Here is a 21505-nt window from a genome sequence, read left to right as displayed (position 1 = left end):
TAACGTGAAATTATTGGACTGTTGAACTGCATCAAAACAAGAAATTCAAACACAAATATTTATTATATTTATATTTAATATGAAGTACTTAAATTTCATTTTGTTGCGTTCCATAAATGTTTAAGAAAAATAATGTGCAATTATTGGGCTTTTAAACTGCATTAAAACAGGAAATTCAAACAGATTTAAAAATAATAAAACTTTCCCTACATTTTATGGATGTAAGTTGTCCTGTTGGGGAATATAAAGACTTTTGTTAATTTTCAAAATAACATATAATGTATATATAAAGTAAAATAAAGAAATAAATATTAATATCTGTAAATCACTAAATACAGTGTTGACTTTGGGGTTGACAATCGATGTAAAAATTATACAAATAAAAATTTATATTCAATTTTATTTGATCAATATAAGATACTTTGAAAATTAGAAGTTAAAAAAAGTCAAAAGTATTTTGAGTTATCGCATTTTGTTCCCTTTTTAAGTTAAAATATATGTATGTGTGTGTGCATAAATGTATAATATGTATGTGTGTGTATAGGAAAACCACAGGCTTTTCAGCAAATGGTTAATGAATAATGATAAATAATGGTTATATGGGAGCTCATTTCATGCACAGGATATAGAAAAAATCTGCCTGTGGTGGTCAAGACAGACATGCTGTTGATATGTGTCAGTGTTTGAATTTCAAGTCTATTTTGTTGGAGCCTTTATTGCTGTAAAAATACAAGTTTGAGGCCTACTTGATATAATTAGGTTTTGCTGTGTTAAATCACACTGTTTTATGATCCTCAATAGTCTTGGACTGACTTGGACTTTATATATATAAATATACATATTTACATCTTTATAAATGATTGTTTTTGCCTGGTTAAAATATATGTTGATTCAGAATTAAGCATGTATATTTATATACTGGTGTGTTGATATAGTCCAGAGAGAGTCGTCACGCGTGTCTCTGAAGAGATCGTCTGAGATCAAGGCGCGGGCGGATGTTCAGAGGGGCTCTGTGGTGGAGTCTATGGACCCTGCTCTGAGTGGGATCAAACAACAGCTGCAGGGGAAAAGTGAGTTCGTACAACACACAAGCACGTCTGTTCGCTCACATACAGGTCCTCAACAATGTGGCTGATATCACAGACTTCACACAGACCGGCCTCAGTTGTTCAGCTCCTATAAATACATCCTTCTCTTTGTTTTGATTGGCTTTTTACTGATATTTTGAGCCTGGGTGCTCATGCAGGAAATGTAACTTTGAGTTTTACGCCATTACTAGTATGTTTTTCACACTAAGGACGTTAAAGGGAAAATTACCCCATGATTTACTAATCCTCAAGCAATCCTAGGTGTATATGACTTTCTTCTTTTAGATGAATGCACGTTAAAGGGAAAATTACCCCATGATTTACTAATCCTCAAGCAATCCTAGGTGTATATGACTTTCGGTTTTTGAAGCCCAGAAAACGTGCATCAAGTGTGTGCATCCATCATAAAAAGTGCTCCACACGGCTCTGGGGATTAGTGTGTGCATCCATCATACGTTTGTATAAGAAAAATATCCATACTTAAAACTTTATAAACTGTAATCTCAAGCTTCCACTAACTGTCACCTCTCTTCTTCACATCATCTGGTCTTAAAAAGTCTTAATTTGCCCATCCACAAACTAACAAAAATTTGACTGCACGCATACAGTACACACATACTACACTGGTGGCTGAATTTACGTTACTCACACTGTATCTTTTAGATGAATGCATACCCTATCATACGCATAAAACCTAAGTATACTTTGGGCGTAATACTGATGAATCCGATCCTTGGCGCTCCCCTCTGGATGGAGGTCAGATTCAGGCCAGTGTCTACACTGAGCTTAGAAGGCATTGTTTCAGTCATGTTAGCCGGCAGATATAAATATGGAGATAGGCGACCTGGAAGCGGAAGCCAAAGCAGCCCAGAGCTCTGGTTACATTCTGCCCAAATTAATCCGGACAAGACCCGGTACCTGCCAAACTCCTAAATAAAGCGTTCTGTTGCACTGAGCCAATACATGCTCAGGATAACAGTGATTGGTTGTCAGGGACTCATTTCCCAAAGCTGGAATCATTGCACGTGTAAAATGATAGCCGCCCTCGAATCAAAACACACACTGCTTTAATCATACTTTCATCTCCCGCCTTTTTTCCCTGTGGTCTTAAGAAATGATATTGCCATGTGAGTGTGTAGATGTTTAAATATTTTCTTTATGGATAATGCGCGACTGTTTTTGTACATTGACGTGACATTTGATAAGAGTAAACTGAGAGGCTTTGCTAAATTTCACCCGTCGATTTTAAAGATAACTACTCTGGAAGTGCCATTATATGATTTCTTTTGTGTCATGTAAAGTTGAAAGTCTCTGGAAACAGATGTGTTTCAGCGCTAATGGTAAAAAAATGTGGACAACAAGGACTAGTTGCTGCCGGGTTTTCTGCGCTTTTTCCAAGTTCTGTCACACCAGCGGTTTCGACCTATTAAAATCATTGCGAAAGTTGACAGGGAGACTGCTCAATCACAAAGAAGTGGTGACAATCGGTCCATGTTGGTATAATTATAGTCCACAGTTGTTCCAGAAATGCCTACAGCAGTTAAAAACCACAGGAAGTACTATGTAAAACCTCATTTACTCAACTTTTGTGGGTCTGTAGTAACTTCTCCCATGTGATGCCCTCTTTTAAATGTTGAGTGACGTTTGGATAGGGGGTGGACATTTGTTCTCAGTGTCAGCAGAGTTTTTCCCTGATACATAAACATAACAAACCATTGGCGTGATCAACATTTCCCCTGTTCTCCATATTTTCCATTGTGCCGCACCTGGGCTGCAGATGTTGGCTGGGGTCTGACGTCCCATGTGTAGAAGCGATGCATTGCTGTATTAATATAGTCAAACATTTGTGATGAATGGTGTTGTGAGTGAGGCGTTAGAAATGCTAATTTAATCAGGTCTGCATCCCTCACTCTCACTCACTCACTGACTTTACTTTTTACCGTAATGTGCTTTAGCATACCAGTCCACAACAGGGCCTGAAACACTTGAAAAAGTTTGTTTTTTTGTACAAGTGGTTGGTAAAAGAAGCTTGTTTTTCATTGATTTTATATGAGGTTTGACTTTTTTTTTAATAAAATATATAGTACTTTTCAAAAGTTTGAGGTGAATATAATTATTATTATTATTATTATTATTTTAATTTTTAGGGGAAAAAATCAATTTATTCAGCAAAGAAGCATAAAAATGATCTAAAGTGACAAAAAATCCACAAAAATAAAAAATTAAGCAGTAAATAAAGCACAAAAATAATAATTAAATAGTAATAATAATAATAATAATAACAAATGTTTCTTGAACAGCTTATCAACAGAATAGAATGATTTCTGAAGGATCATGATGCTGAAAATCCATCTTTGTCATCACAGGACTACATTACATTTTTAGGTGCTATTCTGAAATTTGAAGTTTTGTAACTAGGTACTATCATGTTAGCTTATTTTTATCAACATATTTAATGTGTCTCTATTGTTTGTAGTAGCGGGAGACCAAATTGTAAATTTATTTCTGGCAAATGTCTGTTAAATTTACAGCTTAGGTTACAGAAAAACTTTCTTTTCTTACCCAGAGCATATTTCTCTGAAAGCCCCTACTACTCCCGCCCCATATCATAGTTAAGGGTCACAAGTGCCCATAAAAGCAGTTCCACCCATTTATTTGCCTCCATTGCCCTTTGGGCTTCCAGCCGATACTGTTCCCAGGCGTCCCGTTGTCTTTTTCTGCAGTATCACTTCTGACTCCTCTCTCAACTTTTGCCCTCGGCACACTCTCAGCCCTCTGATTATATTCATCTGTCAGACTGACATCAATACCATGCTAGTATGCGGCACCTGACATTAATGTCATACGTTTCCTCTCACTCTGTCACGGACAGTGGGCACCCAAATGGCGGTAATTGACTTTAAACGCTGCTCTCATTATTGTATGTGTGTTGCAGTGCAAGAGCCGGCCCTGCTGACGGAGATGGAGCTTCGTGTTAAATGGGAACAGGCTCTCGGTCCACATTACGATGTTATGGTAAGCAAAATGTAGGGGAAGTAATGTTAACAGATGCTAAATGCAGCTTTCAATTAAACATGAAGCAAACTGCACATCAGCAAGAACCGCCAGCACTTACGCATGCTGTGATAAGAGATGTTCGATCGACCAGCTAAATCTAGCTGTAGATTGCGTCACTTGACTCCTGTTGGATTTGAGTTCATGTGCTGACACACTGTTGTTTGGCTTTATTTACCATAAAGGGAGTGTGTTGACCGTATTCAGGTTACCACTATGGAGAAATCTTATATTTTTTATTTATAATTCATTTTGGTTTTTTTGTTTTTTTATTCACATATTATTTTATTTGCATTTTATTTTATTTTTACAGGTTGTACAGCTTGACCCTGTCATAGATGATGATATTGAGCTGCAGAAGTACTCCAAGGTACTGTGGAAACAGCACAATCCATGATTCATTCATCCATTCATTCATCTCTATAGTAGGGCAGGGCAATCTATCAAATATTCATGATATATAGTACAGATGGTAGCGAGCTGGACACGTGTAACTCTTCTTTGTCTCACGACATGCAAGTATGACAGCACTTAGATATCAAGATGGTTTTTAGCTCCTCACAAGTTCATAAGTTTAAAATTAATTTCTGTGAATCAATTTGTTACAATGAATAAATTCAAAACCCTGAACAATTTGTTTGAATTATCACAAAAAAAGGTCTATTGAAGTTCCCAACAAGCTTTAATATATTCAAATGTTTTAATAAAATATATTGTCAAATTGGTGCATATAAAGAAAAAATATTTTATCCTTGGGTTCATTTAGTGAAAACCCATGTGGAATTTTGATTTTACTGTGTTTTAGCACTTGCAAGAAAACCCTTCTTGAACAAACACTTAAATATCAAGATATATATTAAATCTTACCCAGCCATGCTCAGTAGTGATCACAATGAGTGAGTCAAACCATAAAAATTATGTTTCTACAGCTTCTCCCAATACACACAATGCGCTTGGGCGTGGAACTAGACTCTTTCGATGGACACCACTACATTTCCACAGTGGCTCCTGAGGGTCCGGTGGCTAAACATGGCCTGCTTCGACTAGAGGATGAACTTCTGGAGGTAAAGTCAATTTAAAGAGCTTTAAACAGCATCTACACTTCCGACGTGTGTCTTTCTTGCTCTCTCACTCTTTGGCATTATGGTTACGTGGGCTCCCAGGGTTTGGCCAGCCTACAGCTTTGCTCTTGGCTTGCTTTGGTGAGCCTCTTCTCGGATGCTTTAATAACACTGACCTTTGCGTCCTGCCAGCACCAAGCCTCCAGGAAGGCTTGCTGCTGCTGCTGCTGCTGCTGGCTCGTGGATGTTCTGGCAGGAGGGCTCCAGAGTCTGACCGTGGCCATCTGCATGACTGTCCCCTGCCCTAACCTCCCCACTGGCCTTGCTTCCTGCCCCCTTCCCTCTAAACTTCCCCCTCCCACCTGGTCTGGTGGCTGAGGGCCGCTGTGCCTTCAGCCTGTTGCTGTTGGCAGGAGCCTGGATGGTTAAAGCGGGGGAGATTTGCAGGGCTGCAGGAGAAGTGGCTTATAGAGAGATGTGGTGTACCTCAAGGCTACGTCCTGGTTGACAATGTATTTGTTGGAGTCTCTGAAGAATCATTTATGAAAATCCCATATTGCAGTGTAACCTAAATATCTTAATGTACTCCTCTTGGCCTTGCTAGATGCTTAGAAGTTCTGTGGGACAGCGATGGTGTGTACATATGTGTGTGTGTATAAGGGAAAGGATGTGTGGAGACTATGGCTTCCCCCTGGTTTGTGCAGATGGCACAGTGCCGCCCCCATTTGCCCGCTCCATGAAATACCAATTAAAGATGGCCAGTGAGTGCCATATATAGTCACCAACCTAATAAGCTCCCCATAAGATGTTAATATGATCTGTAACATCCTTGACAAAGAAAAAAAGTTACACTTTATAAGTGACCTTATTTTTATACCCCTAATGTTTGATTATGGAAATCATGCAGTGTTAGATTTTCAGTATGTTTGAGAGTAAAATTTATCCCAATAAAATGTGTGTTGTATTTGCAGGTGAATGGTGTGCAGTTGTATGGGAAGTCCAGACGAGAGGCTGTTGCGTTCCTCAGAGAGGTTCCTCCTCCCTTTACTTTGGTTTGCTGCAGACGCCTTGCTGAAGAAGGCAGCGAATACCACCCTGAATCTGAAGAGTGGCACTCATCCAGCCCCTCAGCCAGCCTACAGGAGCAGGTAACGAATACATACACACAGAGAGTCCAAAATTAACACACAACATCTGCCAAATACAAGTCAAAATTGGCTTTGGCAAGTTACTCTGCATTGGCCAATACTTCGAAACAAAACTGCAAAATAATGTATGCCTGCTCTTTTTGTAATAATTTTACAGATTGAGAATAACCTCTCCATGTTTGCCAAAGATACAAGTCTACGTGACAGCATGAGGGAAGAGTTTCAGGTTTGTCCATACCCTCAAATGCAAGGCTCTCTAAACTCTGTCTTGGAGGGCCGGTGTCCAGCAGAGTTTACTGGCACTCCAAGACCGAGTTTGGAGACCCCTCCTCTAATTAAACTTTATACCTGGATTGTAGCTCAGCAGTTCTCTACTGATTTTGCTTCAGGATCTAGATTTTTACATGTGGCACCAAAATGGTTTATTATACAAAAGTAAAAAAAAAAAAAAGTACAACAAAATACAATTAAAATAATTATTATCCATTAGATTTATTAAAATGTATTATATTTATATCAGAAAGTTCAATTACAATATGAAAAATTTGTAACATGATATAAACTTGTGTTGTAAAGTTATAGTTTGATTGCGCAATTGATTGATTAAGTGACCCCAACAGAACAGACCTGCAACCCATTTTGGGGTCACAACCCACCAATTGAGAACCACTACTAGCTCGTTGTAAATTTGCTTTTCTTTTCATGCCTGTCAGGCATCAGCAGTGGAGCAAGAGGTTAACCATAAAGAAGAGCCCTTAGAGCCAAGCGACCCTGAGAGAGAGCAGATGGATGAGGAGAAGGATGATGATGAAGAAGATGAAGGGGAGCTAGCTTTGTGGTCTCCAAATGTGCAGGTTCTAGAACTAGAGAAAGGAGAGCGAGGTCTCGGCTTCAGCATACTAGACTACCAGGTGGGGAATTAACTCATTTCTGTTTTGTTTTTGTTTTTTTTGGAGGGGGGTAACTACAAATTTTTATCTCTGTCTCTGAGAAAAACCATGAAAAGATCGCTTTACATTTCAGGAAGTGTTTACAAGAAGTGTTGAGTGTTGTCATCTGCATGGAGGAATTGATACAGTCACCCTGCACCGTAAAACAAGCTAAAAATGAATAAATATATTTAGTAAAAACAAGACCAATCAAAATTCAGTATGCAAACAGATAAAAGGAAGAGGTCCAGTCACAATTAACTATACAATTATTGTTATGATGTCTTCGTGGTCTGTTACATTCTAAAAATATTCCATTATTTTGAACATGTATGTTAAGTTTAGGATTAAGTAATACCAGAAGTTTTATACATCTGCAATTTAGAACAGATTAGGGCTGCAACATACGATTATTTTGATAATCGATTAATCTAATGATTATTAGAACGATTGATCGACTAATCGTCGATTATATCACTGATAAATCAGTAGACTTTGATTATTCAGCTTTTGCAGTTAGGTAAAATATTGAGTTATACATATTCTAAAGGTAATCATTTCAGTTTTTGAAAATCATTTTATGTAATTTTAATTATCATACAATTAATTTATACAAATAAATATATTTGGCACACAAAATGAGACAGACAGGGAAACTCTCAATCACCATTTATTTAGCTATATGAAAAAGTAACTTCACGATTTTCTATCAACTGTCCTTTAAATGGGAGAAGAGGAGACCAGACTCAATCAATCCCCCTTGACTTTCCCAAAGTGTGATCACAGGAAACGTGCGTTGATGTCACAAGTCATTGGACATTGAACAAAAGAAAGCACTGAAACCTTTCTGACTAGGGCCGCCACTGTTTATCTGGCCCTGCGCCAGCAGTCAAACCCTTTGCTCTACTCACTTAGTACGAAAAGCTGCTTTCCTCCTTCCTTCATTAGCCCTCTAATCAGGGTTAGTACATAACTGCACGTTGATCCTGAATCAGAAGTGATCATGTAATGAGGCCACTTAGAATGCAGAACCTCTCCCGCAGACCTGCACTCCTCCGGTCCTGTGGGACGCCTCGTGTTTTATATTATCCAGCCATGGGTTCCAATTGATTTCATGCAGGGAAACAGTATTGGCAGGAGAAAAACATGGCTTTGCTTTGGTTTCTTCATCAGGACTGTAATAAATGGCCACCGCATCGTGGCGAAACTGAACAGAGATCATGTTTTAATGGTAAGGTATGCTTCTTTTCTCGTCGTGAGTGATGGGGGACTGCGGTGACATGGACAGAATTACATTTGCTGCTTAATGGCGGTAACCTGAGCAGTGATCCCTTAAATTCTTCCTTTCTCTTCATCTCTCTGATAAATGAAGGAATGAAGATGGAGCAAGGATGAGAAAAGTCGGGAGCGAGTCTATAGGCTCTGTGCTATGTTAAAAAATATGTTTTGCTGACTCAGGTCCTTATTTTATTTTTTTTCTTGCTATTATGAGATTATAGTTTGTTTTTGCAGCATGAACAAGTAGGAGCGAATTGCATCAATACTGCATCGACGCACTGAATTTGAGATCATCTCATCCCCACCAAGGCGAGCAGACAAGAAATTTGCAGTCCTGCAACTTGGATCATAGATCATTGTCATGGAGAGGCAGAAGCGCTAAAGCTTACTTTGCAGATCTTCTGGAGCAGTTGCTGGTGCACCCTGGGGTTTATTGGAAGCCATATTGACCTGTGTAGCTTCCACTCGGTCGAACTCACCGTTTTCGTGCTCGGCACCAGCTGAGCCCCCTCCACCTAGCCCTGTCTGTTGGCTTATCTACACCGAAACAAACGCTTTTCAACCCGAGGGCCTGATGCATGATGGGTGGGAATTGATTCAGAGGAGGAGGGGGTGTAGGCATTTGAAGTGAAAGAAGTGTTAAAATGTCCATAAATGTATGAGCTGTAAGGAATTGCCAGAAAGACGAAAGTGAGCAACTCCCTCAATGCAATGATGGGTACGGTCTTCTATGCTCTTCTAATGGAGGAGGAATCTCTCAACCTTTCTTCTTGACTTCTTTTCTGTTTCCCGCGGCAGACGGGCCAGGGCCTCTCCAGTCTGCAAGGGGGAAATTGATTTTGCCGATCTCTCCAGTAAGAGGCCTGAGCTGATAAGGCAGAGTAGGCAACCTCGAGACCTGCAGACATGCCCGAAGCCTTCCAGAACCTTCCATCTCTTCCTCTTTCTTACCACCCTCCTTCTCTTCTTCTCGTCTCAACCACTAGTATTACCCCTAATGCAAGGAGACCTTGTAACTGCAGCTAGATTGATGGGAGCCCATGCTTACACTGACAGCTGGAAGCCAGGGAGTTTTTCTTCCCTAAATGACACCCCTGACTGCGTGAGTGACGTGAAGTGGCGACAATGAAATCATTTGGAGTCACGCCTCAGTTTTTTGATCTGACAAGAAGGAGATCTCGAAGTAAGAAGAGCTACATGGCAACATGAGAAGGACCCCCTTGGTAGTACTAGCCATCCTGGTAATGGAGATTAATTCAGGTCTTCTTGAAGCCAAACAACTGATCTGAAGGGTCGGGTTGTGGTGGTTTTGTTTAAAGTGGGATTGTACTCTCATGGCCATTTAAAAGTCATTACTAAGAGTTTTCGCTAACAATTGAAGTCACGATGCAGCCAGACTCAACTGAAATTTGATTGAGCAGTTCTCCCGCGAAGGGTTTAGGGTAGATGTAAGCTGCCCAAAGGGAACGTGGCTTAGCGTAACTTTCTGTTTGGGTAGGATGTCGTCCCTACACCAGACTCAAAAAGAGAAATGACTCCCTTCACAAAAATAATAACCTTGTAGAGTGAAATAATAGCATGAAAAACAGGAAGAATTTGAACTGCGACATGTTCTCCGAAGGTTCTTACGTTTACAAATGCCGTTTTCCACAGAATCATATACATTTACATGAAAGGCCTTTTGCAGGTGGGCTGTAAACCTTCAGTGTGTAAAACAAATTAGTTTGAATCATCGGTAGTGAATGTATGGCTCCAATAATTCATGCTGTCCAAAGAGAAGAGATCTGAGAGAATGCATTTTTGAATCATTTCGATGGTTCAAAGCGCCTAACCTGCACATCAATACAGCATTTAGTCTCATCCACTGAATGTTTTAAAGGAGAGTCATAAATCATCCCAGAGTGTTATTATTTATTTATTGTTGTTTATTTATTCTGTAGCCTGAAGCTGCAGAAACTGACCAATGGCTATTTTATTACTGTCGCAGGAAAACAAGCTACCAAATCAACTATAGGACACCACCCTTAATGTTAATATGTTAAAGAAGGATATGCATTGTGCTTTTCAGCCGTGAACAATTGTTGTAACGTTGTTTTGTTGTTTTGCAATGGTGTCTTGCAATATTAGGATCCAGTTTGTAGCAGATCCAAAGAAAGAGTTGTCTGGATTTACTACCATTGTCATGCCTGCACTGTCCGTGCCACCTTATGCTAAACAGCTGCCCACAGCTATAAGTTTTAAAATAAAAAACAGCTTATACATTGTTCCTCCACCTTGTGCTTCCCAACTCTTTGATTTGGCTTGCGATAAGACTTGTCAACGCACTTGTCAATATTAGTGTCATAGCTAGTAGCAAGAAAGCAACGAATAACTATCAAAGCATTTTTTTTCTTAATGTGAACTTTTAATGAACTAAAGGACCTTTTTCCACTATCAAGAATCTTTGTGCAGAGGAAAGATTCCATAGATGTTAAATGTTCTTCATGGAACCATAGATGCCAATAAATAATCTTTATTTTTAAAGTGTAGTTTCAAGGAATTTATGTAATTGTACAACATGCTTGTCCGTGCCATGGAAATGGTACCCTGTGTTCTCTTCTCAAGGCAACTACAGTGAGAACAACCAAAAGACGGATTAAAAGAGAAAAGAAAGCAAAAGACAGACGTCCTGGAGTTCCTGGTATTCTGTTCAGCAAGATTGAAGGCATGCAGAGCACAGGAGCAAAACAGATGACTTGGCCTGCTATTGATTCCTGTGAAACAGCAGATTTACTGTCCGCCTGACACCACACTGAAGAATTTCAACCCGTTTGACAAGCAGGGCGAGCCAAGGGAATGTTTGGCACTCAGAGAAGACAGTAGCCAACCTTAGCCCAGCAAGAAATATGGGATATCCAATCCGGCCGCCAATGCTCATACCCATCCATTAGCTAGCCAACAGTTTCAACCACGACTTCACCTTGAGCAGTTTCCCATTGAGAATGGGCAACAAATTTCTATCTCGATACTTAAGATCGGTCGTGGACCCTGTGTCTCACCTGGTTGCCCGCTGACGGCATCATAGTCCAATAACATTGCTCAAAAAGTTCCCCCCGTGTATCATCACCTTAAGGTTATGTAGTCCACAGAAACACATTGTGGCATTTCTGTTGGCGTTGACCTAAACTAATTTAATCCAGTTTTGACTGACTATTTTATGCTGTCAGTGGTTGTGTGGAAACTCTGTAATGTGCACCACCCGCTAGGGACTTTTGGAATTGTCATTTTCTTTGGATCTAAAAAAGTTCTTCACACCTGTAACATAGTAAACTGCTGCTACCCCAGTGAGCCATGTACTATATGCCATCTAAATCATATGTGCACTCGGATAAAAATATAAATAAGAAATGGAGCAACCTAGTTCACTTTCTTTCCATCACTCATGTGAACATCCTTACTGATCGGTGTCTTTATTCCGTAGCAGGTGACGTATTGTCATATTAGGAGCCCCCTGTGCCGGCCTGTTCCCCTTGGCCCTATTTTTTCATTGCTGCTCTACTGACATCACTGGCCATGTGGGATGAGAGCAGGGCTTGGAAAGCAAAGCACGCTTGGCTGGAACCCGGCAGCCGGACAATGCAGCCTGTGTCCTCCTAAAGCGGCAGCTGGAGTGGAACTTTAAATCCTCTCTCCAACTTTTTCCTGTCTTTTTTTTTCTCTTTCTTTCCCTTCTCAGTTCCTCTCGCTCTGAAATTGCTTTTCTCTTCTCGTCTGCTTACCGTGCAGCAGTGGCTCACTGGGTAATCAGGGGTCAATAATTGCCGGGCTTGCTGACCCACTTTTTATGGTTGGGCTTGGTGAAGTTTCCCGGTCTGCTCTCCGCAGTTTCACTCAGGGCCTCTGCTGTTAAAAATCCTTGTCAATAATATATCATCTCCTTTTTTTTTTTGAGTGGTCATTGTGGTCTGAACCTTGAGATGTCTTTTGTGGTCTTGTCCAAAAATCAACTGCAGATACTGAAATAACTCAAAAACAACATGCTTTACATTTTTTACATTACAGTAGAAGAGATTTATGTCAGAAATCTCAAAAAATGCAAGGATCGTCCATTTTTCAGGTCTTTTGACATGGTTGGTCATAAATGTTCATGGGCAGATAGATGAGATTACTAATGACTGCGCTCCCGCTTCAGTTTTTACTCTCAAATAACTACTTGTTAATCACTTTTATATTGTCATTCGCCACATAAAAGCCGCCCATATGGGTCATGAAATATATTGTTGGAGACATCAAATCGGTTGAATTGCAGTTTTATGGCAGAGCTCCCCAGAGATGTGATTGATACCACAGTGCTTGGGATGTTGGAGTTGGAAGTTGGCCTCATTTGGCCTTCCACTCTTTTGGATGTGGATTTCAATGCGAGGGTAGCCAAGTCATTCCTGTTGTGAAGTACATATGTGTGTGTTTTACTTTAAGTAACATTAAAAGGTACCGCATAACAGGAATGACCTATCTGCTTGTTTGTAAATTTTTATTCTCTGCTTACGCAGGTGCTGTTTTAATTAAATGTTTGTATTAAAACTTAAGCATAAATAAATGAAACTTCAAAAGGCAGTCTTCTTGATCTGCTTTTTGATGTGTCTGTGATGTATAGGTTAAATCAGGGTCACCATTGCTCTTCACTTTGTTCTCACGTTTTTTTTTTTTTTTTTCCTCTGTTTTTCTGTTTGTGTGTCTGCATTGCCCTCTGCAGGACCCTCTTGATGTTGCGCGCTCTGTGATTGTCATTCGCTCTCTGGTGCCTGGAGGGGTGGCGGACAATCACGGGGGGCTGCTCCCGGGTGACCAGCTGGTTTTTGTCAATGACACTCATCTAGAAACATGCTCTCTGGCCCAGGCCGTAGAGGTCCTCAAATCAGCTCCTCCCGGGAGAGTCTACCTTGGAATCAGGAAACCACTGGTGGTAAGAGCCACTATGTAATTATGGCCTCATACTGTTAACATTCAGTGCTGGAAGTGTTTATTTGGGCAAATATTTAAGATTGGTGGGTATTTCTTCAAAGTATTACTTAGGCTTGTGTAGCTTTATAGTGTTTAAAGTGTCTTTTTCCATCACTGAGTTATTTTATATCTCACAATATGACTATATCTTATTTTAAACTTTATCTCACAATTTTCCATTATTTTTTTTTCCTCCAAAGCAGAGTGCTATGTAAACCAGATGTTTACAATGAATGTAAATTAGGTTACTGTAACACTGTTAGATAAGCATTATAAAAGCATGTTTGGCTTTTGGTAGTTAAAAGTTTGGTTCATCCTTCTATTGGCACAGTGTTATATATGATATGTCCATTTAGTCACTAAGTTTATTTTGCATTGTTTTGTGTCTGTGAACTACACAGCCAGAGGACAAAGGTACTGGGCAGCAGTCCTCTTGGCCTGTAGAGGGCGCTGATGAGCAAACAGCAGCAAAGCAGGCCTTCACTCTCCCATCTATGCAAGAGGTATTCCACTTTTTTTAAAAGCAGTTAATACTTTTGTTTAGCATAAAATTGATAGAGACTTTTACAAAAGACTTCTGTTTTAAATAAATGCTGTTATTTTGAGATTTCTTTTAATCAAAGAATCCTGAAAAAAAAAATATCATGGTTTCCACAAAAATGTTACGCTGTAAATGTTTTCAGCATTGATAATAAGAAATGTTTCTTGAGCAGCAAATCAGCATATTAGAATGATTTCTGAAGGGTCATGTGACTGAAGACTGGAGTAATGAGGCTGAAAATTAGGCTTTGCATCACAGGAATAATTTACATTTTCAAATACATTAACATAGAAAACGCTTATTTAAAATTGTGATAATATTTCACAATATTACTGTTTTTACAATATTTTTAAGCAAATAAATGCAGCCTTTGTGAGCATAAGTCTTTTTAAAAAAAATATTGAAACCTTGAAAAAAACTTTTGAACTACAGTGTACATAAGTGAATGTAAATATATATGTACACTACATAAATACTATAATCTTATATTCACATATACAGTTATTATATATATGGTACTGCAGGGAGTTTGCCAATTATAGACTGATCTATTTTGATTTAAAATATAATTTACAAATACAATATTAACTTAACTTTAACAAAAGCAGAAGTTAGTAAACTAAAGTTAGGCTAAATGTTTTGTTGTCATGAGAAAAATTTGAAGACTCCTGGTCCAACATCTGAAAACACACTTATGTCCATCAATATGTAGCAAAGAAACCCAACTACAGTCGTTATTAACAAAGAGAGCTGAAGAGAGAAAGAAAAAGAGCTCGAGCAAAAGAAGATGAGCGAGGAAAAAGAGGAACAAATGAGCGAGCCTCATGAGAGGAATCTTTTTGGAGCTGATGCATGACCCCCTCTATGGGCCTTTGAAATGTACCATATTATCCTTGAATTTTAGCAAAGATGTAATTGAGGCGGCCGAGTCAAGTGCTGCCGTAAATCTACTCAAAACGAGACTAATTGCGCCATTAAGATTTTAGACTCGGCACATTTTTCATGGCAAATTGGTTCTGCTCGCTGCAAGGGTGAGTGAGAAAGGCGCTGAGTCGGCTTGTTGGAGCATCGTGGGGGAAAAGTGCGCTTTCAGCTCTTATGATCCGTATGTGTGTGGAAGAGGGAGAGGAGGACAAGCTCCGGCACCCTGTTGCAGGGAGAGAAAGAGCTGCTTTGTATGCAGCAGACAGACAAGAGGTGAGATGTCTCTACCCTCCACGCCCACTCCAACATCAGACGTTTCTGTTAGCGGATGATTTAGGGGGGAGGAATGTTAAAAAGGGGTATAAAGTAGCATAGGGTTTCGCTATCAGGAGTTTCGGTGTGGGGAGGGAATCAACTCCAAAAATGAAACAAAGTTGGCCAGGTTTGGACTGAGTTTAATACAGCACTTTTCTGGGTGCTTAATAAATAATGTTTGCTTGTATTTGGTAGATGTAGCCTTGTGGTTCAAGATTTAGGTTTGTTGCCAGACGTTTTTGGGTTCAAATCCCTCAAGAGGCAACTTCTAAACTACTATCAAAGTACGATTAAGGGATTTTTCAACCAAAAATGATCTCCTTAGAAAGTAATACATAGTCAGACAAGTTTGGACTGAGTTTAGTTTAACTCTTGGACTAGTTTTCTAAGAAAAAACTAAAGATGCCATTTTTGAGCACAAATTATATAAATATGAGCATTTAACAGGTTAGAGTTTAGCAGAGCTCTTGGGCCTTGTTTTGAATAAAGATTGCATTTTTTAGCACTGTTTATATAAATATGGACTTTTTAGCTTGTATTTGGTTAATATAGCCTTGTGGTTCAAAATGTTGGATTGGTAGCCAGAAGATTGCAGGGTCAAATTCCATAAAAATTGGTTTATATACTATTATCAATATGGAGTTAAAGAAATATTATACCTAAAAATGCAAATTCTGTTCTATTTCGGTTTTAATTCAGTCAAATTATGACTTTTTTTCGGTAGAACACTAAAGTAGATGTTTTGCAGAATGTTCAAGCTGTTCTTTTCCATATAAAAGCGGTGGATTTATACTACCAAGTTTAAAAAATGCACCATAAAAATTGGTTAATATAACTCTTCTGACTTTTTCTTAGCTTTGAGTGAGAAACAGACTAAAGATTTAAGTTGAAACATAATTTTTGTTGTGGATAGGACTTTGGAAATGGCTCTGTTTTATCTGACGATCTGGATGAGGAGCCAGAGCTTATCCTGGACGCTGAGCCCCGCTACGCCTCCCCCCTCACCACCATTGGCCTCCTGCCCGTCCTGGAGCGAGAGATGGCTGTAGATGAGGATGATGAAGAGCAGGAGATGGACACCATGAAGGATCAAGGGAGCTCCAAGGTCAAGGGCGACAGTCTGCCTTCATACTTGAGTGAGAAGACTCGCTCCTGGGAAGAGCCAACACCATCCAGCCCCTACCAGTTCAACAATCAACCTGATACACAAGAACAGGTTTTAAATTCATTCATATATTTAAATGAAATCCATTATAACAAATGATACCATACACTAATAAAACTACAAAAAAAATGAATGCATTAAATTAATGAGAATTTTAAGTTGTCACAGTGTTAAACATCTTAAAAGTTCTGAAAACAGGCTTAGAATTCTTTATTGAAAATATTCAAGATATAATTTAAAATATAATTTTATTTTGGGGTGTATTGAACTCTTGTGTTGTTCAGTTCGCAGAGGTGGACAATGAGCTTTGCACAAGCTTTGAGAAGATTCAGCTGCAGCTCCCGCAAATTCCCCTTAGTGAGTGTTTGTCATTAAAGCAAGGCTTATTTCAGTATTAATATACTGTAGTTCATTACAGTTTGACATTTATACATCTGTTCTCAGGTCAGTCTGCCACATGGATCGAGGCAGCAGACAGCGAGGCAGACTCAGAGCTTACCTTGACAGACACCGACACTGAGTGAGTCTCCATCTGTAATAAACACACACACGCACACACACACGTCTCTAACCATCACTCAGCTAACTTCTGTCTATGAACAAATTGCCATGTTGTCGTTGGTTTAGTTTGGTTTAGGTGACAACATTTTAAAAACACAACGTCATTATGACTTTTTTTGGTGCTTGATTTCATTAAGATTGGTGCCCTGTGTGGAATTTTAATCACCGTGATTATGTTTCCTAATAGAACGATAACTCCACCTGCTGGACAGATGTGGTGCTTAACTATTAACAAGGGTTGTTAATAAACTAGAATTTTAAAGATGTAAAAATAAGATATTCAAATTAAGTAGTTAATCATAATTTAGAGATTTATGCTTTTTGTTATGTTACAAGTATTAGAAAATGATCGTGCTTATCTTAATTATGCAAATGAGTTAATTATGATGATCCATAACCCAGGTGTGGTAGAGAAATTGAGGAAAAGTGAGAAACGGATATTAAACACCGTTTTAAACTACACAATGAAAGGTGTCAAATTGGTGTGAAACGCAGCTGAGACTCGGCCAGCTGTTTATGACATCAGTGTAATAGAGAATTTGTGTGTGTGTGTGTGTGTGAGAGAGAGAGAGAGACTGCTTTTTGGTTTATGCACATACATGTTTTTGGAAATTATTAACACATTAATTATTTTTTCACTGCACAATATTGATCTTTAGAAAGGGAAAATATTTGTGCTATTATTAAATTATGAATAAACTATATAATAAAATGTTCTAAATATATATAATTAAATAACATAAATCTAACAATAAATAATAAGAACAAATATGATACTAATTATTATTAGTAGTAGTTGTAAGTAGTAGTAAAATATGTTTTAGTTGTATATTCTAGCTCTGTTTATGTTATGATTTTAATTTTTATTTGTTCATGCTTTAATCAAGTGAAATATTTAAGAAATAATTTCACTTGCTCTTGTGAACGCAGACTTGACAGATCTGAGATAAATGTGAGTGTGATTAAGTCAGAATCGCTGTTTTTGCATAAACCTGATGAGTCTGATTCAGTCTAGCATATATGACTAAGACTGGGACTGTAGTACATCTTTGAGGGATTTATGTGCTCGATTTCTCTTTGCAGAACTGCACAGCGCACTTCCTCTTGCAGCAGGAAGAGAAGAAAACAGGGGGCTGCCGGTTCGATGAGAGAAAGCCACAGGTAGCAACTTTGTGGCATTAAAGGGATACTCCACCCCAAAATGAAAATTTTGTCATTAATCACTTACTCCCATGTCGTTCCAAACCTGTAAATGCTCAGTTCGTCCTTGGAACACAATTTAAGATGAAAACCTGGAGGCTTGAGACTGTCCCATAGACTGCCAAGGAAATAGCAGTGTGAAGGTCCATAAAAGATATGAGTCTTTGTCAGAATACTCCATCTGCCACCAGACGTGCAATCTGGGTTATATGAAGCGACACTTTTTGTAAGCGAAGAAACGAAAACAACGACTTTATTCAACGGTTCTTTTGTCAACGGTCTCCTCTGTGTCTCTCCATTCACTGTATCACCATATGCTCTTCTATATCATCCGAACACGAATGGAGCTGTTTTTATCAGATTTGGAACGACATGGGGGTAAGTGATTAATGCATCCAAAATAGAATGCACTGTTTTCTTTCAGATCAAAATAATAAATAATAAATCATCTAAATACACGAGGTTTAGGAATGATGCTTTTTATTATAACTATACAGTAAATGTATTGTCTGCAGTGATCTGCCTGAAAGAGAGGAGGGAGAAGGTGAGGAGACACCTGCGTTCAGTCACTGGGGTCCCCCACGCAGGTAAAAAAAAGGTATTATAAAAAAAAACGAGTTTTTTTTGTTAATGAGGTTTTTTTGGAAAGGAATTAACAAAGTGGAACTTCATTGGAAACTTCCAGTTTTATATATTGTTACTTTTGATAAGAAACAAAGTCGTTTGTGTGTATCAAGGTGTTTCTTTGTTGGGGAATTAAAGTTTTATTTTGATGCTTTTGGTTGTGGCGTGACCGATCGCATTTAAACGCTTCAGTTCAAACGGCAACGCAATCATCACTTCCTCTTTACTACTAGTTTTAATGCGAAATAAACGTGAATGAACATCTCATGCCTCATGTAATCTCTCAATCAGTGTTTCAACCACAGAAAGAAGGCAATAAAACAGCTTGTAAACAAAATGTCACGTAGCATTTCATTTACTTCAGGCAAGTCATCAGTGTCCACAGCTCATTATTTCTTCATAAATGAAGTCTAGAGAAGAGCATTTCGCAAAATATTAGATTACACACTCATTATTTTTTACTTTACCTGTTAGTGATGTCTTAATTATATAATGTTTACATAAATCTGTCATGAAACAAGTTATGAGAGCCACTGTGTAAATTAATATAGTTCAACAGCAAATAGAATTTTTACAATTTAGAAGTTAATTTAAAAACTGCATTATGTGCAATTTTTACAATTTGGAAGTTAATTTAAAAACTGCATTATGTGGTTGATTAGGTTTTAAAAAGAAATAGTAATACATATACATACGTATATTTCATTCAATCCTTCATGTTTTAGAATTATTTTGATTCTATAAATTAATATTTAAATTTATTTGCAAACAGTGAAGGTAAATAAGTAACAAATATTCTTTTAGAATTCTTATTCTATATATAGTTCACTGTTAAGGCTTATGACAGTTTGTTTAATGTTTATTGTCAAATTTAATATTTGAATAATTTTAATATTATTATTATTAATGTATATATTATTATCATTGTGTATCACCCTTATGCATACAAACAAACAAATACAGACATTTGTATATTTTTTTAATTATTTTTAGTTAATTTTTTTTTTTATATATCTCTGTTAATGTAGCTCAGTTGATCTTGATAAGGACAGGAAGTGATGTGCTGGTTTGATGTTTTTGTATCAGAGATAATAAATCAAATAAGCCTCTGCTCTTCTTTTTTCTATTAATATATAATATTATATTATATAGGGATGCACCAAAATTAAAATTCTGGGCTGAAACCGACATTTCTGGATGCACTTGGCCGAAAACCGAATAATTATTTTAATAATTATTATATTAAATTATGTTATATTATACTTATATATTATATTATATTATACAAGCTATCTATCTATATATCCATGTATATCTATCTATGTATTATGTATTACATTATACCAGCTATCTATCTATCTATCTATCTATCTATATATATATATATATCCTGTATTATTATAACGTAACAATTAATAATAATTAACAATACATTTATTTATTTTAATTACATTTCTTTTGTTCCTCTTTTTTTGTCTCAGAGTGGAGGTGTGGCCAGAGCCGCAGGAGTCTCTGGGTATCAGCATAGTGGGCGGACGCACCGTTATAAAGAGGCTGAAGAATGGAGAGGAACTGAAAGGCATTTTCATCAAACAGGTGCTGCCAGACAGCCCAGCTGGACGCACGGGTGCCCTTAAAACAGGAGACAAGATCTTACAGGTCTGAGAGCCACACACAGACACCTCAAACACATTTGCTCTTAATATAGCCACTTTATCTGTTGACATAACATTATTCTGGTCTTTTCTGCTTCCTAACCATTTTGAAGAGGCCATATTCTGTGTTTTGTAGCTTTTATTTATCCCTGAATCTGCTTAGAAAGGTTTTCTTGCACTAAAATGGCTTTAATTGATTTCCCGTATACTTTTGCTGCTATATACCTACAACAATGTGTAAATGACCTTTTTATGATGTGCACCTAGCTGTGACATCATGGTCTCAATAAATATTTGAAATAAACAAAATAAACAAGAGAATGCTGCAAGTCCCCTTTAAATCCCCTCTTATCTCTTTTTCCTTCCTCTGTCCTCTCTCTTTTTTTTTTATTCACCGTCCTTTGTAATAAATAGGTTAGTGGAGTGGATTTGCATAATGCCAGCCATGAGGAGGCAGTACAGGCTATCAAAGCGGCACCCAGTCCCGTGGTCTTCATCGTGCAGAGCCTGTCCTCCACTCCACGGGTAAACCTGCCATTTCTAACTCCATTTAAAATGCCATCCTCTTCTCCTGCCTCTGTGCACCTAAGATATGACCCCCTCCCTTGTTCATGCTTGAGTGCTCTCATTTATGAAAATGGGGCCAATTCATTTCCAGTTCAACAATATTAAATCCACTCAGGGCTGGTAAATGACGCTGCACTCTTGGGCCACTTCCTGCTCTGCCATTAAAGGTCTAGCCGGCTTTCGATTTCTTGTAGCCGCCAGTATTTTTCCATAACCCCTTTCACACATATAGTCTTTAAGAGATCATGTGTGAACAGGACCTTTTCAAAAATACCAGTAAATTCGTTCTGACGCATTTACTCGGTGTTTACGGAAGTCAAAGAAATGTCTGAAGTTGTCTAATACGATGATGTCTCTGGGCCAAAAGCACCTAAGCACCTAATACTTTTATGAATGTGAAATTTTGACACAAAAG

At 38.2% G+C, this 21505-nt stretch overlaps 1 protein-coding gene across 8 annotated transcripts in view; it reads left to right on the top strand.

Annotated features, from left to right (window-relative positions):
• LOC109047523 (inaD-like protein) overlaps window positions 1-21505 on the top strand; it is a 100346-nt gene that overhangs the window by 15196 nt on the left and 63645 nt on the right. For 7 of the 8 annotated variants that reach the window (XM_042711777.1, XM_042711781.1, XM_042711780.1 and 4 more), the window contains 16 exons: window positions 936-1070; window positions 4024-4103; window positions 4456-4512; window positions 5072-5206; window positions 6175-6351; window positions 6509-6577; window positions 7065-7262; window positions 13291-13500; window positions 13940-14041; window positions 16232-16534; window positions 16768-16840; window positions 16928-17003; window positions 18128-18205; window positions 18760-18831; window positions 20350-20527; window positions 20938-21048. In XM_042711777.1, the coding sequence (XP_042567711.1) occupies window positions 936-1070; window positions 4024-4103; window positions 4456-4512; window positions 5072-5206; window positions 6175-6351; window positions 6509-6577; window positions 7065-7262; window positions 13291-13500; window positions 13940-14041; window positions 16232-16534; window positions 16768-16840; window positions 16928-17003; window positions 18128-18205; window positions 18760-18831; window positions 20350-20527; window positions 20938-21048 (2054 nt within the window). The remainder of the gene's footprint in view (window positions 1-935; window positions 1071-4023; window positions 4104-4455; window positions 4513-5071; window positions 5207-6174; window positions 6352-6508; window positions 6578-7064; window positions 7263-13290; window positions 13501-13939; window positions 14042-16231; window positions 16535-16767; window positions 16841-16927; window positions 17004-18127; window positions 18206-18759; window positions 18832-20349; window positions 20528-20937; window positions 21049-21505) is intronic. The other variant, XM_042711782.1, reaches the window with a different exon arrangement.

Source organism: Cyprinus carpio, chromosome A22, assembly GCF_018340385.1.
Source record: "Cyprinus carpio isolate SPL01 chromosome A22, ASM1834038v1, whole genome shotgun sequence".
Taxonomy (NCBI): Eukaryota; Metazoa; Chordata; class Actinopteri; order Cypriniformes; family Cyprinidae; genus Cyprinus; species Cyprinus carpio.
This window is presented reverse-complemented; position numbering and strand designations above follow the sequence as displayed.